The following is a 14,530-nucleotide window of genomic DNA, read 5'->3' on the forward strand; positions in this document are numbered from 1 at the left end:
GCATGTTTCCACGCACATGCGTGTACACGCACACACAGCCACCCATATGTGTAACCCGGCTGTGTGCACGTAGATGCATGTACCACACCAGACCAGGTGTGCCCACGCGGAGGAGGTCACACACTACGTGTGAACACATCACTTGCCACGTTTCATCAAAACTGAACCCATCGATTGTCAGATGCTCTGTTACTTTATGTACTTAAAAAACAGAAAAAGTGCTACCCGTTAAACCCCGATGTGGTGTTTTCGTATCACTTAGAATTTTTATTTGTGCTCGTCGGAAGAACTCTTTCAACCTGATGGAGGCTTAGATTTTCGTCGTGTGTTATTCACGTGCGCACGTAGATACGACGGTGTGACAAAGTCCGGTATTCCCACCACTTCTTCCATTCCGAGTGTTACTTGTCAGAGTCGCTTTCAGCCACAGAGCCATCCGCGTCCGTGTTTTCTGCACGGCATTGGCTCCTGTGCCGTCTGGAGCCTGGGTGACGCTGCGGGAGCCCCCTACCCCCACCCCCCGCCCTTGCCTCTGGATTTTCTCCAAGCCAGAACCTGTTCTGCGACTTTGATGTGGGTGCCTTCTTGATTTTACTGCAAGGTGGCAACGGAGGTTTTCTTTTTTTTTTTTTATTTAAAAAAAAATTTTTTTTTAACGTTTATTTATTTTTGAGACAGAGAGAGACAGAGCATGAACAGGGGAGGGGCAGAGAGAGAGGGAGACACAGAATCGGAAGCAGGCTCCAGGCTCTGAGCCATCAGCCCAGAGCCCGACGCGGGGCTCGACGCGGGGCTCGAACCCGCGGACCGCGAGATCGTGACCTGAGCTGAAGTCGGACGCTTAACCGACTGAGCCGCCCAGGCACCCCCGGAGGTTTTCAGACAACCAGGACTCCCATTCCTTCCTCACCCGTAAATGGCCCGCCACCAGCAATTGTCAGGGCATTGCGGTGTCCTGTGAAGCCACCAGGAGTCACGTGAGAGTCTCGCTTGCACGGGCAGCGGTGACAGCACACTGTCACCGCCACCTGGCCCCCTGTGACGGTCAACGGGGAAAGGAGAACATCTCAGACGCGTGCCACGTGGTGCTGGTTGGAGCGTCTGGTCTGCAGAGTTGCCTCGTGCTCTCGATGAGAGGGGTCGGAGCTGGGGAGACGCGGGGCTAGTTCCAGGGCCTGGGACTAGCAAGGGCGGGAGAGGTGACTGTTGGCCAGGCCGCACCTTCAAGCAGGGCCACCCCCATTCTGTTCAGGTTCAGAGGCCGGAAGCCACCAGGGAGGGCACGCGAGCAGAGGCTGCTTCCTTTCCCGTGGCCGCCGTGCTCACGCAGGCTCGGCCGTCACTGTGGGCCTGCTTGTCTCCCGGCGAGACGGTGGGGGGGGGGGGGGGGGGGGCGGTAATGACTCCTTGGAGCTCCTTCGAGGAACAGTTGGCCGTCACAACTGGAGCAGAGAACGTCCAAGGCGAGCCTCCCGTGTTGCCAGAAAGTAAGGAAGTGCCCAACACACAAAAACAAAGCAAAACAAAACAAAGAACCCCAGAGCCAACAAGAAGGGTGTGTTAAAGGGACACAGGAGCCAACTGAAGGAAAGAGCTCCCGGGGGCCGAAGCTGGGACAATTTGAGCGACCAGGTTAATGTCGCGTTGAAGTATAACCCAGAGTATAAAAACACACAGCCATGGGTTCCTACTGATAAATAAGCGACAGAATAAATGAACAGCTGGGAGAAGGATTCCGAATAATTGACGTAGGCACTCTGCCCTCAAGGAGGTGGATTCTAACTCCCAGTCCTGAAGCTCAGGTTGTGCCCGGCGACTTTGTCCTGAAGCGCACAGCACGGGGGCCGGGAAGGAGAGAGTATGTTACGCAGGAGAAACCTGGCAAGCGCTGTCCCAGCAGGCGCTAGACGTCAGCATTGTCGGTGACGGGTCGTGCTGGCGGCGGGTGCCCTTGACATCGTGTGGGGAAGATGGCCCTTCACTCCTGTGGCCTTCCTCCCCCCCAGGCCCGTACCGCGCATCTAATCATGAGACAAACATCGCCATGCCCGAAGTGAAGGATGGTCTGCAAAATGCCCCACCGGTATTCCTCGAAACTGCTTAGGTCATCAAAACCCAGGAAAGTCTCCGGAACTGTCAGGAAGGGCAAACAGTCTGGAGCAGCCCAAGGAGGTATGGCAGCTAGACGTAACCTTCTTCTCTTTTCAACTGATATATATTTTTGATTTTAGAATAGTTTCAGATTTACAGAACAGCTGCAAGCCTAGTCCAGAGAGTTCCCGAGGGCCCCACTTTGTTCAACATCTGCCATTACCATGGTACATTCGTCACAACTACTGAGCCAATACTGATGCGTTATTGTTAATGAAAGCCCGTATTTGTTTCAGATTCCCCCTATTTGCCCCTAAGGTCCTCTGTTTTTGCTCTAAGACCGCATCCAGGGCACCAGGTTACGGCATGCAGGCTGTGGCTGCATCAGCCTTTAGGTAGCAGTCACTGCCCTCTCCTGTTTGAGCATGGGGTGGGCTTGAGACCCTGGGGTCATGCTTTCTCAGCACGGCCCCTCCCTGTTTGAGACCTGCCTGAACCTGGCTGCCAGGCTGGTGGATAGGCTGCTCCAGAACTCCTTGGGAGCAGTGTTCCCTAGCATTGTGGGAACTTGGGGCTGGCTGGGGGACCATTGTCTGCTGGACCCCTGTCCCCGCACTGCCAAGGAGAAGCCTATTTTGGCCTGGTCCAGAAGGGAAGGCTGCCAGCTGCACCCCCCCCCCCCCCATGGGCTCCCTAGGGGCCTAGTTCTCCCGGCCAGCCGCAGTGGAGCCCCAGGCATTTCTGCTGTCGGTACCTGGAGTCTGATTTTCCCTTTGGGCCGGAACACAGATTCAGAGTTCCCAACCCCCTTCCCTTCTTCCTGCTCCCTGGGTTTGGCCACAAGGCCCCCGGGAGGCCTGGCTATGCAGGGTTACAGCAGAACAGAGAAGGGGCTCTCACAACGACTCCCTGGCTGGCCGTGTTGCTGTTTACTGGATGTGGAAACCCGCTTCGCTTATCTTCCCTCCTAGGCCACAGAAAGCCCACTCCAGCCAGCCTCCCACAGGAGCTGGTTCTGGAAAAACAGCTGTGTGGAGTGGCTCAGAGTCACAAAGCATCAGAGTTTAAATCTGAGCCTTCCCGCTTTCCAGCTGGGTGGCCTTGGGCAAGTTACTTAACCGCTCTGAGCCTTGGATTTCTCACCCATGAGACGGGAATAATTCCTCTCTCCGTAGGCTGGCGTGAGGTTGTATGCAAGCCCTCACATGGTGCCCGTCACGTAGTAGGTGTTCAGTGAATAGCGGCTCTTTCTCCAACCCTCGTGGTCTCTAGCTTCTGTTACATTATCATGGACCTTCTCCCTTCTGCTGTTCTGTGCCCCCTTGACCAGAGAGAGTCCTGACGTTTGCTTGATTTTCTAGTATATGCCCAGTGGCCGTCCCAAGCCAATATCTGATGTGGAGCCCTACCCTGGGGTCTTGGCAGGGGATGTTGACCTTGGCTGAGGTGGGGAAGAAGGACACCAGACATAGCCTTCTTTTCTGCCCTGTGGGCGTGTCTTGATGTATCCCGCTGGGACCCACGGCCGCGGGAAGAGTTCCAGGTCTCCCCAGAGCTGGCGCACGGGCCTGACCTTTGGCATTGGGAGGGTGGAGGCCGACAGCCAGTTCTTGAGCGCACAGCCAGACTAGAGCCTGCCAGGGGGCCGCCCGCGCGAGGGCCGGGGTCCTGGGCCTCTCAGGAGGCTGCACCTCTTGGTTGTGGCTCCCCCTCCTGGCTGTGGCTCCAGCACCAGCTCACGGCTGTGGCTGGGACCTGTGTGCCAGGGCACTTCTGCAGCCCTGTCCAGCCCCCTCCTTGGCCTGTGGGAAGGGTCAGGACAGCTTCAGCTGAATCAGAGCCCTACTCAAGGGCTGGGGGTGATGGGGGTGTGTGCAGATGAGGGTGCCGGGGCACCCCAGACGGACCCCACTAGGGGATGTGGAATGGTAGGGCCAACCCCACCTTTTTTTTTTTTTAAGTTTATTTTGAGAGAGAGGGAGAGGGAGCACATGAGCAGGGGAGGGGCAGAGAGAGGGAGAGAGAGAGAATCCCAAGCAGGCTCCACACTGTCAGTCCACGGCCCGATGTAGGGCTCGAACTCACAAACAATGAGATCATGACCTGAGCTGAAATCAGGAATCCGATGCTTAACCGACCGAGCTACCCAGGGCCCCCCTCCTTTTTTTAATGAGGGAATAAGGGTGTGAAATAGAATTACTTTATTTTTATCTCCTTATTTAGCATAAGAAAAGACTAGACTTGCTCATTGCTGAACCCTGCTGCTCTCAGAGCTTCAGAACTGTTCACCCACTCTTACACCCTGGGCCACCTGTTGGGGATCACTTTCCACCTTACTTTCCTGCAGACCTGCAGACAGTGGGGTCTGGGTGGCTCTGTTTCTGTTTCCTTGATTGACAATGGCTTCTTTCATCGTGGTTCTTAAAAGCTGGTTTGCTGGGCCCAGGATTGTGGGTTGACGGTTTCTTTATCTTGGGACTTTGGTGCTATTACTTCAGCGTCTCCCCTGGTCACTGCTGACAACCTACCCCTAAACAGATGGATGGTCCTTCCTTGGCAAGTGGCCTGTCGTCTGTCTCGCCGCCTGGAAAGTTTTCTGTTTGACTGACGTGAGCACGGAGAGAAGTCCCCTGAGAGACCGTGGTCGCCATCTCTCCCGGGGAAAGGAGCAGATACGCCCCGTGGGACTTCCAGAGAGAGACTTGAAGCCAGTGGAGGAGGTGGACGGGAAGGTTCAGTGGGGCTCACGGCGCCCAGAACTTTCTAACGGGCTAGCACACACGTTGCTGGAAGTGTGGGAGCGTGGGCTGGGAAGAGATTCCCATCGCGTGGGGGGCTGGCCTCAGCTGCGCTGATTACCACCGGCCTGGGGCTCTCTCGATGGTTCCGCATGACTCCTGCTCGATGGTTCCGCATGACTCCTGCCTTTCTCTCCCCTGCCCTGAACCTCTGCCCATCTCCTCTGAAAGGCCCGTGACCATCTCCAGCGGGACGCGTTCTGGGTCCTCCAGCAAGTCCTCCCTGACCCCTCCCTCCCACATGTACACCACCTTCCTTTCCCCCAGCTCCTGGGGTCTAGGTACATCCGTCCCTGAAGCATTTGGTCGCCAGATTATTTCAGAGTGCTGTGCTGAGTGGGGTCTCTCCGGATGGTGCGTCCCCCTTCTGCTTGCTCAGTACTGCATTTAGGCCAGGTACCCGGAGTGGGAGGTGGCATCGGAAGGCCCCGCTCAACCCCCACCAGTGATGGACACTCGGGCTCTGATCCTACTTTTTGTTCAGAGAGGCAGCAGCCTCCTCCCCAGTCCCACCTCGAAGACTTCCCCGTGTCCTGGGCCGGAGATGCCAGCCACTGGAGCAGGCGTCACTGGGGGCTTTGATGGGTGGCTTTGGCCTGCTGAGTGTGGGGACAGTAAGGAAGGATTCGGGCAGCAACCTGCCTGGCCCGCTTTGGCGAGAGACAGAGCAGGAAGACACTGGCCCCCTGAGAATTTCCAAAAGCCTAGAGGCTGTGCGGATGCCTCCACCCAAGCATTCCAGCGACTGATCTCTTTTCCTGCCCTGGGGCAACCGGTGGGGTTTCCATGTGTACATGTGGGGCACAGATGTGTCTGTGTGGAGCGTGCCCTGCTTATCACCCCATCTCTGGTCTGCTTGCCCGCAGGGCACATCAGGGAGGTCTGAGACACTGACCACATAGAACGCCACGTTCTGAGTTGGAGGGGCTGAAATGTCAAGGTTATTTAAGAGTTACTCCGGTGCAGATTATTTTGGCAGAACAGGAGAGAATTCTTAGGTTGGACTTGTTTGGGAGAAAGTGTGTGTGTGGCCGGTCGGCACCCCCGTCTTCCACCACACAGTTCTCCTATGACAGCCATTAGGATCCCCATTCTACAGAAACAGAAACAGAGGTCCCAAGGAGTTGCCTGATGTGCCCTAAGCCACAGAGCTAGGACCCGAACCCGGGACTCTGGCCCCCAGTAACTGCGTTGCTTCACCAGTGCTGTGCTCTGACACTGACCCACCCAGCGAGTCACTGAGCGAGTCTCGGGGGTTACATCCAGCTAGGGGATTAATTATCTAAGTCGTGGCCCATCATACGCAGACATTAGAGATGATACTTTTTTTAAAAAGTTGATTTTGAGGGGGGAGGGGCAGAGAGGGAGAGAGAGAACCCCAAGGAGGCTCCACACTGTCAGCAGAACCCGACGTGGGGCTCGATCCCATGAACCGTGAAATCATGACCTGAGCCAAAACCAAGACTCGGATGCTTAACCGACTGAGCCACCCAGGCGCCCCCTAGAGGTGATGCTTTTAAACATACAGAATACTGTTTCATGAAACAACCAATGTATTAACGGTATATTCTATTCAGTATGATTACTGTTTTGTAAATTGAGCCTCCCCCTCCCCCCCCGCCCGCCCACCGCACACACACACACACACACACACACACACACACACACACACAAATATGCACCTGGCAAGAAGCATGTTAACTGTGGTTATTGTACATCTGGCTGATTGTAGTTTGGGCAATTTGATTTTCCTCTTTCACCTTTTTTTGTACTTTACAAAGTTTACAGGGTGAAATGTTTTATATTCAGAAAAAAAAGTTAAAACAAAAAAGCTGGAATTGTTCAAGGGGCATCCTTAGGAGATGGGCACTCAGGGGAGGGTGAGCTGCCTGTCTCTGGGGGTGGACAGACAGAGCCTCGTCCATCTGTCATGGACACTGTTCCGGGTCTCCTGATTCGGGGAGTAGGAGGGATAGTATTCTTTGGCGGCCTGTGCGGGACACTGTCCCACGGACCCCTGGGCCTGTGGGAGAAGGGAGTTTTCCAAGGCCATGGTCCTCAAACTTGACCGTGGCTGAGCATCCCCGGGGATTGTGTTCAGATTACAGACTCTGACTTGGGAGGTGGGCCCGAGACTCTGCATTTCCAAGGTCCTCGTGTACTTTCCCTTGGATTTGCCGTGGAAAAGTGCCTGGGCACTACGGAGCAGACAGACGATTCCGGTGGCAATTGGAGGGGTACCCAGGGGCTTGAGGATGAGTGACCCGGGCGGAGGGACATTTGTGGAAGGACTCTCCTGAGCCGTGGAAAGATGAGTCTTTGTCAGAGGGCTGAGTGTGAGGCCAGCCCCTCACACTTGGCTTTGTGGAGAGAGTGCACAGGTGGAACTAGGCGGGGCAGGATTTGAATCCCAAAGTCTGCAGCAACTTAGCGGTGTGGCCTTGGGAAGGTCCTTTTGCCTCTCTCTGCCTCAGTTTCTTCGTCTGTACAGTAGGGAGAAGAATGCTGCCTGAAAAGGCCATGGTGAGGATAACACGGGTCAGGTACCTGGCTCAGTACCTGCTGTGTGGTAGGCTCTTGACAAACATTTGCTTCCCTTAAAATTGCATGCTCTTTTCTCCTTGCAGGTGGATGAGATTTACCATGATGAGTCCCTGGGCGCCCACATAAACATTGCCCTTGTCCGCTTGATCATGGTCGGCTACCGGCAGGTGACCACCTCCCTTCTGCAACTGGCAGGGTTTGGAGGGAGAGGGGGTGTGGGACCGGTGCACCGGACGGGCTGTGGTGTGGGGAGGGGCTGGTCAGCATGTAGGAAGCATTTTGTTCCCAGAATCAGAACCCTGAGACCGTTAGAGTTGAGGCTTCAGGGGCAGAGGCATTTGGGGATGTTAAGCGGGGCCTGGGGGATTCCCTGCAGTCTGGAAGCAGGCAGTCCTATGCCCTGGCAGCTGGAGATCCCTCTCCTTGAGGACCCCGTGCGGAAATGGGCTCTGAGCCGGGCAGTGACCGCGAGACAAGTCCTGCTCTGGTTGGACCCTGGGGCCCTGGGCTCTGCAGTCTTAGACCGACTGGTGGCTTCTTCTCCCCCGGATGGGGGTGGCAGTAGCACCTTCCTCCAGGGGCTGTTGTGAAGATTAGATGAGACCACGAACACAAGGCACAGAAGTGCTCAGAGCTACCCCCGCCTTGCAGCTCGGTCCAGGGATGCGAGAGAATGCGTGTTGAGTTCCCCGCAGACAGGTGTCCCGGCGCAGGGCCTGGCACGCGAGTGTTCCCCGAAGCGGGAGGGCTGTGCGCATGCACAGCGACCTGGGGACAGGCACCGCGTCCCACGGGCCTCAGTGTCCTCTGCCACCGGGAGGGGAACAACGGGTGCCCGCTGGCAACCCCCTCTCTGTTGACGCTCTTGGCCCCCGCAGTCTCTGAGCCTGATCGAGCGGGGGAACCCCTCTCGCAGCCTGGAGCAGGTATGTCGCTGGGCACACTCTCAGCAGCGCCAGGATCCCAGCCACGCAGAGCACCATGACCACGTCGTCTTCCTCACCCGGCAGGACTTTGGGCCCTCAGGTACGCAAGGTACTGTATTTGCTGTGGCCAGGTCTTGCAGCTGCAGGGCAGAGGCCGGGGCTCGGGGCTGGGCTCTCTGGAGCCACCCGAGGAGCTCTGAGGAGCCACTCAACAGAGAGGTTCATGGGACTCTGGAGAAGGACCTGGCCCATCTGGATGGGCAAGCTTTAGAGTGGTTTCCTCGGGGATCAGGGGAAGTGAATGGGTCCCCGCTCTGGTCCCTGCTGTCTGGGTCGAGCCTGCGGGTGGCCGCGAGTGGTCAGGCTTACTGTCCCAGAGCCTGGCTGCGGGAAGACCCGTCAGCATCTTCAAGATGCTTCTGTTCCCCAGCCCCCCCACCCCCCACCCCCGTATCGATATGGGCTCACCACAGGCCTCGGGGCACCCAGCAGGTGCCTGTGTGTGGACACGCTCCACACCTCTCTGTGCAGCGACCCAAGCTCCCTTCTTCTCCCCTGGTCCTCCCACCTGCCGAGTGGGGAAAAAACAGTTGCTGCTTTCCCACATTCCAGCCCGCCACAAGGGCTGAGGGAGGCCTGAAGTAGATGCCTGTGGTCGTGCGTGCTCTGCAGACACGTGAAGCTTTGGTCACTCGCAGTTTTCCCGGTGGGGAAACTGAGGCACAGAGTGGCGAAGAGGCTTGCCCCTGCCCTCTAGCAGAGACGAGACAGATCTGCAGCTCTGACTGGATCTTCAGGCTCCGAGTTGAGGGCTTTCTAGTTTTTCCTGGTCTGATTCCAGAAGGGAGTCAGCTGGCCATGCCTCTATCCAAAGCCTCCTTGTCTGAATGCCCGAAGTGTCAAGTGCGGGGTTTGCTCTCTCACACACACACACATACACACACACACACAGATATACGTGTACGCATGCGGATACATGTATGTACTTACACGTGCGTGCTCGTGCACAGACACATGTGGCCAGACGTACCAACACGCGTGCAGGTGTATCCCCACGTCTCACGTAGAGTAAACCTCAGAACTCCAGGACAGTAGAGGCCCCAGGAAGCTCCTTCACACCGCAGCCTCTCATTAGAGTCCCCGGAAGCGTCTCAGATAAAAGAGCATTTGAGCACTTCTGAAGACCGGGTAGAGTCGTCTGGATAACCGCAGCCCCAAGCAGGAAGTGCTTTCTGCCCTCACCCCTTCTCCGAGGTCTTTCCCAGCCCAGCCTTCCCTCCCAGCCTATAACGGGGCCCCGGGGAGGCTGGGAAGCAGGCCCCTTAGAACGCAGGCCTCGTGGGGTGGCCTGGGTGGCTCAGTTGGTTAAGCGTCTGATTCTTGATTTCGGCTCAGGTTGTGATCTCACGGTTCGTGGGATCGAGGCCCACGTTGGGCCCTGCGGTGACAGCGAGGAGCCTGCTTGGGATTCTCTCTCTCTCTCTCTCTCTCTCTCTCTCTCTCTCTTTCTGCCCCTCACCCATGGACATGTGCTTTTTCTCTCTCTCTCTTCAAATAAGTAAATAAAAAAGAATTCAGCCTTCGCACACAGTAGCTACTTAGCAAACATTACTGGGGCTGCTACGTGCAGCCCCCTGCACTGCCTTTCTGTGTCCCCCCCCCAGCACGTCCCCCCATCCCCTCCCCTGCAGAGTCTTACCTGTCCTCTGGGCCCAGCCCTGTGCCCGCCCCCCCCCCCATGAGCCATTACCTGGTGGCCCTCAACCCCCTTAGTTGAATCTGTTCTCTCCTCCACATGCCCCCTGCACATGCATGATGCCCCTTGACTGTAGCCTTGCGGGCCCTCGTGTGAGCTGACCTCCTACTACCTAGTCTCTCTGCTAAGCCATCTGCTCCTTAAGTGTGGGTGTGTGGCAGGGGCAGGGACAGGGGCAGGGCAGGGGGGCTTGGATCTGATTCCTCTGGTTCCCCATAGAATGTAACACAGTGTACTCCTGCCCTCCCCATCAAAAAGTATTTGGAATGTGTTTGTTGACTGACCAGCTGACTGGCTGGCTAGAGGGGCACGGCGTGGAAGTCGGGTTTGGGCAGGCTTGGGGCATCTGGAAATCCCACTGCCTTGATTAGAGGAGGCTGTGGGCCCTGAGGGGCTCCGTGGAGCTTTAGGGTGTGGGGGCATTTGGCTCGGGGTTGCTGTACTGGGGGGGGGGGCGGGGGGCGGGCCTTGCAAGGATCCTTCTTCCTCCAGGCAGCCTCTGGCAGTGACCACGTCAGGATGTCCCTGCAGTGGCCGGTCAGTCACAGACCTCATTGAGTCCTGCTTTACCTCCCCATGACCTCTCTCTCCGCCCTCTCTCCCTCTCCCCGGCAGGGTATGCGCCTGTCACTGGCATGTGCCACCCGTTGAGAAGCTGTACCCTCAACCACGAGGATGGCTTCTCCTCGGCCTTCGTGGTGGCTCACGAGACCGGCCACGTGTAAGTGGCACCGGGAGGGCGGGCTGTGCCGGGAGCTCCGAGGGGTTCTGCGGGTGTGAGAGGCTTTATCCCAGATCGGGCCCCCATCCCAGTGTCCTGCGAGATGCCAGAGAAGCTGCCCACGCACTGAGGCCCAGCCCTGATGGGAACGGAGCCCAGGGGCCCAGATGGCAATTCTGGGCCTGCGTTGGGTCCAAGCCCCCAAATCCCAGGGCCATGGAAAACCAGACGTGGCCCTGTCTTTGGGCAGGTGGATGCACTATCCCGTCATAGGAGGTGGTCTGTTCTCTGGACGGTCTCTCTCCCTCGTCCCATGCACAACTCAAGGCCCTTCTGAGAGCTGTCCCGGCCCACACTGGTGCTCTGTGCACATAGGGCGCTGGTCTGAGCCCATCTTCAACAGGTGCACAGGGGCTCCGGCCTCAGGCCAGGCTGGCAGCTTGCTTGCTTGATCCTTGGGCCTGGATTTTGTTGGGAGCATATCTGTTCATGTGACCAACATTTCTTGAGCACCCACTGTGTGCCAGGCCCCGTTGTAGGGATGGACTGCCGTGGAGACTAGGCCAGAGAAGCTACGTTCCGGGAGAAAGCAGATAAGCCACTGACATCTAGCGTGTCCTCTGGTAATGTGCCCATGCTACAGTCATGCCTCCTGGCGTCGTCTGCCCAGGGGGCAGAGCTGAGGGACGCACTCCTGGCCCGGCCCCTCCCCAGGGCACACGCGGAGGGAGGGCTGTGTGCTGCAGGTGAAGGGCCTGGGGAGCAGGGGAGTGGGCCAGCCCAGAGGGGTTCTGCCCCCCGCTGTCTGCCGTGCCCCTCTCCACACCGGCCCTGTCAGCACAGAGACCATGTGGACTTCATCCCAGCTCTTCCCCTCACCAGGCAGTGACCTGTCGTCTCCCGGGCCTCAGTTTCCTCCTCTGCAGCATGGAGGCTGACACCCGGGGTACCCCTGAGGTCTCTTCCTGCCCATGGTTCCACATATTTTAGAGCTGGGAGTTTGTCTTCCTGTACGTGGGAGGCAGGGGGGGTCCACTCTTCCCAAAGCAGAGACCTCTCCCTGTGGAGAGCCAAGGTCAGCACCAGAGGTCCCTGTGTCTGTCTAGTGGTCAAGGCCAGACGCAGCCACCTGGGAGTACTTGAGAATTTAGAACCTCAGGGCTTTGGCATTAAGTACTGATTATAAGAAGAACCAAGCTTTTAAATTTAGACTATCATCATGGTAGGTGTGTACCAGGCACAGAGCTCCGTGCTAAAGTACTCAGGGGTGTCGGAGAAGCTTAAGTAAGCCACTCGGTAAATGAGGTTGAGCTGAACCAAATGAAGACCGGGTCCTTGTACTTGAAGGCCTTGGGTCTGGCGAAGAGACAGCACGTCGTGGCATGTGAGGTGTTAATGGTGGGGCAAGTGGCCGCCACCGTGGGAGGTCAGCCCTCAGTCAGGGTGGCCAGGGAGGGTGTCTGGGGTCGGAGTGGGGCTTGAACTGACCATGGAAGCCGTGAGGGTGGGGTGGGGTTTGAGGAGGGGGCAGGAGGGCAGAATGAGTCCAGCCCCACTGGGGAGTAGGGGGGACCCTCAGCTTCCGTCCAGTTTGAAGCCTGGCCAGGGCATGGTCTCCCACTGCTGTTCCACCTGCCTGTTTTCCCAGGGACGGGCTCCCTGGCATGACTCAGGATTCCCGTCTTTCCCCCTTCCCCCCCCCCCCCCCCACCCTCTAGGCTCGGCATGGAGCATGACGGTCAGGGGAATGGCTGTGCGGACGAGACCAGCCTGGGCAGCGTCATGGCACCCCTGGTGCAGGCTGCCTTCCACCGCTTCCACTGGTCCCGCTGCAGCAAAGTGGAGCTGAGCCGCTACCTCCCGTAGGTCACCTCCACCTCCGGGCTGGGGACTGGGGAGCATGCAGCCTGCCCTTCATCCCCCCCCCCCCACCCCAGCCATCTCCCTCCCTGTGCCTCCCTGCCCCCGACACACGCTCAGTTCCCAGGTCATCAGGGGCCCAGGACAAGCTTTAGACTCAGGAACTCAAGGCCAAGAATGGGTACAGAGAGGATTTGGTGGGGGGGCAGGTGTGGGCAAAGACACTGTCACCCACCTCAGGTGGCAGCTGGCCAGGGCCCCGAGTACGTCCTGTGTAGTGGCCTGACTTTTCTTCCCTCGGTGCAATGAGCCCTCAAATGGTCCAGAGAGCAAGCCTTCCTCCCTGGAAGACACGGCTCCTAGCAGAGGGCAGCAATGATGGATTCCTGCAGGCCTTCTTTGCTCCTTAAACCCCCACCTCCAGGAAAGGAGAGCTGGGGAGCGCCGGCCTCAGCCTGGCTCACCTCCTTGTCTCCACCGGCAGCTCCTACGACTGCCTCCTCGATGACCCCTTTGCGCCCGCCTGGCCCCAGCCCCCGGAGCTGCCGGGCATTGACTACTCGATGGACGAGCAGTGCCGCTTTGACTTCGGCTCTGGATACCATACCTGCTCTGCGGTGAGTTCCCACCAGCCTCTGACTGCTGGAGAATCAGGGCCGTGTCCGTCTGTGACCCAGGCTGGTCCTGCACAGAACAGCTTCCTCCCTCCTGGCCAGGTAGCCTGGTGATGGGCCCACAGGCTCCGTGCCAGCTGCCATGGCGGGGGGGTGGGGGGGGGATCCAGGGCGACCGGCACCTGGCCCCGCCACCTTCTGCTACATAACTTTCCCACCCAGTCCCACCTTTGGGGGCAGGTGTGTGCAGTGGCTGGGGGATGCTTTACTCCTGGGAAAGATGGAACATAGTAGAACAGAGCGGCAGGTGACTGGTGGGATCCTGGCTGGGCTGGGTTATCAGGGAGCGTATCTGCCAGGCAGTTCCTCTGTCACATCAGCCACTGGGCTCTCGCCTGATGGAGGAATAGTTGCCTCTGTCTGCTCTTCAGGGACTTGGTAGGATGATTTGGGCTGATTCGTCACCCTTGTGATATTCTCCTGTGTCGCCCGCCACATAACTCTTCTCCAGGTGGTGAATTGCATGCCCCCCCCCCACCGCACCCCATGCCCAGGAGACACATATAAGGGGGCATAGCCCTTCCTTACCCTGCAGGACAGGGCGAGGGAGAGCCTGGCCCTGGGGATTAGCGAGAGCCACCCAGGAGAGAACGGAGCAGCTGCTAACAAGCATCCAGGCAGAGGCTCAGAGAAGGCGACATCCCAGGGCAGGGGTCTTTCTGAGGGGTCAGGCCTTGGTGACTCCAGCGCCCCAAACATCCCATCCAGGAATGCAGGCCACTCCTCAGCTCTGCAGGCCCGGGAGGCTCCGTGTCTGTCCAGGCCACACTGGGACACGTGCTCTCTGAGCTGGGGGTGGAGAGGGGCTTCAATGCCCCGGGCTGTATCTGGAGGACACTGGTCCGGCTGGCAGGGGGATGATAGGAGGGAAAAAAAGCGGGCTCGCGGAAGCAGGGGATTACCAACATCTGGCACAGCCTGGCGAGACTAGAGGGTGCGGGGAGTCCTGACCTTGTCTGGGTGCCTTGGGGTCCCGGCTGGACCGACAGCCCCTTGAAGCCCCGATAGGCACTGGGCTCAGGGGACGCCGGCAGGCCCAAGCCTCCCTGGAGCCTCAGACCCTCGAAACCCTAGTCCCTGCCCAGTGTCACAGTGGCTTCTGCAAAGGCAAGGAGGGAGGCCTGGGGGGACGACAAGGGATGTGGGCTGTGGCCTGCCCC

General features: G+C 58.2%; 1 protein-coding gene across 6 annotated transcripts in view; it reads left to right on the plus strand.

Annotated features, from left to right (window-relative positions):
* ADAMTS14 (ADAM metallopeptidase with thrombospondin type 1 motif 14) overlaps positions 1-14,530 on the plus strand; it is an 82,301-nt gene that overhangs the window by 38,592 nt on the left and 29,179 nt on the right. For 4 of the 6 annotated variants that reach the window (XR_008292039.1, XM_053207067.1, XM_053207069.1 and 1 more), the window contains 5 exons: positions 7,517-7,600; positions 8,312-8,468; positions 10,731-10,836; positions 12,555-12,698; positions 13,181-13,313. Coding sequence is in view for 5 of the 6 variants with exons in the window: in XM_053207067.1 (XP_053063042.1) it covers positions 7,517-7,600; positions 8,312-8,468; positions 10,731-10,836; positions 12,555-12,698; positions 13,181-13,313 (624 nt within the window). In the remaining variant the exon portion in view is untranslated. The remainder of the gene's footprint in view (positions 1-7,516; positions 7,601-8,311; positions 8,469-10,730; positions 10,837-12,554; positions 12,699-13,180; positions 13,314-14,530) is intronic. The other 2 variants (XM_053207068.1, XM_053207066.1) reach the window with 1 other exon arrangement.

The sequence above is a fragment of the Acinonyx jubatus genome, chromosome D2 (assembly GCF_027475565.1).
Source record: "Acinonyx jubatus isolate Ajub_Pintada_27869175 chromosome D2, VMU_Ajub_asm_v1.0, whole genome shotgun sequence".
In the NCBI taxonomy this organism is placed as follows: Eukaryota; Metazoa; Chordata; class Mammalia; order Carnivora; family Felidae; genus Acinonyx; species Acinonyx jubatus.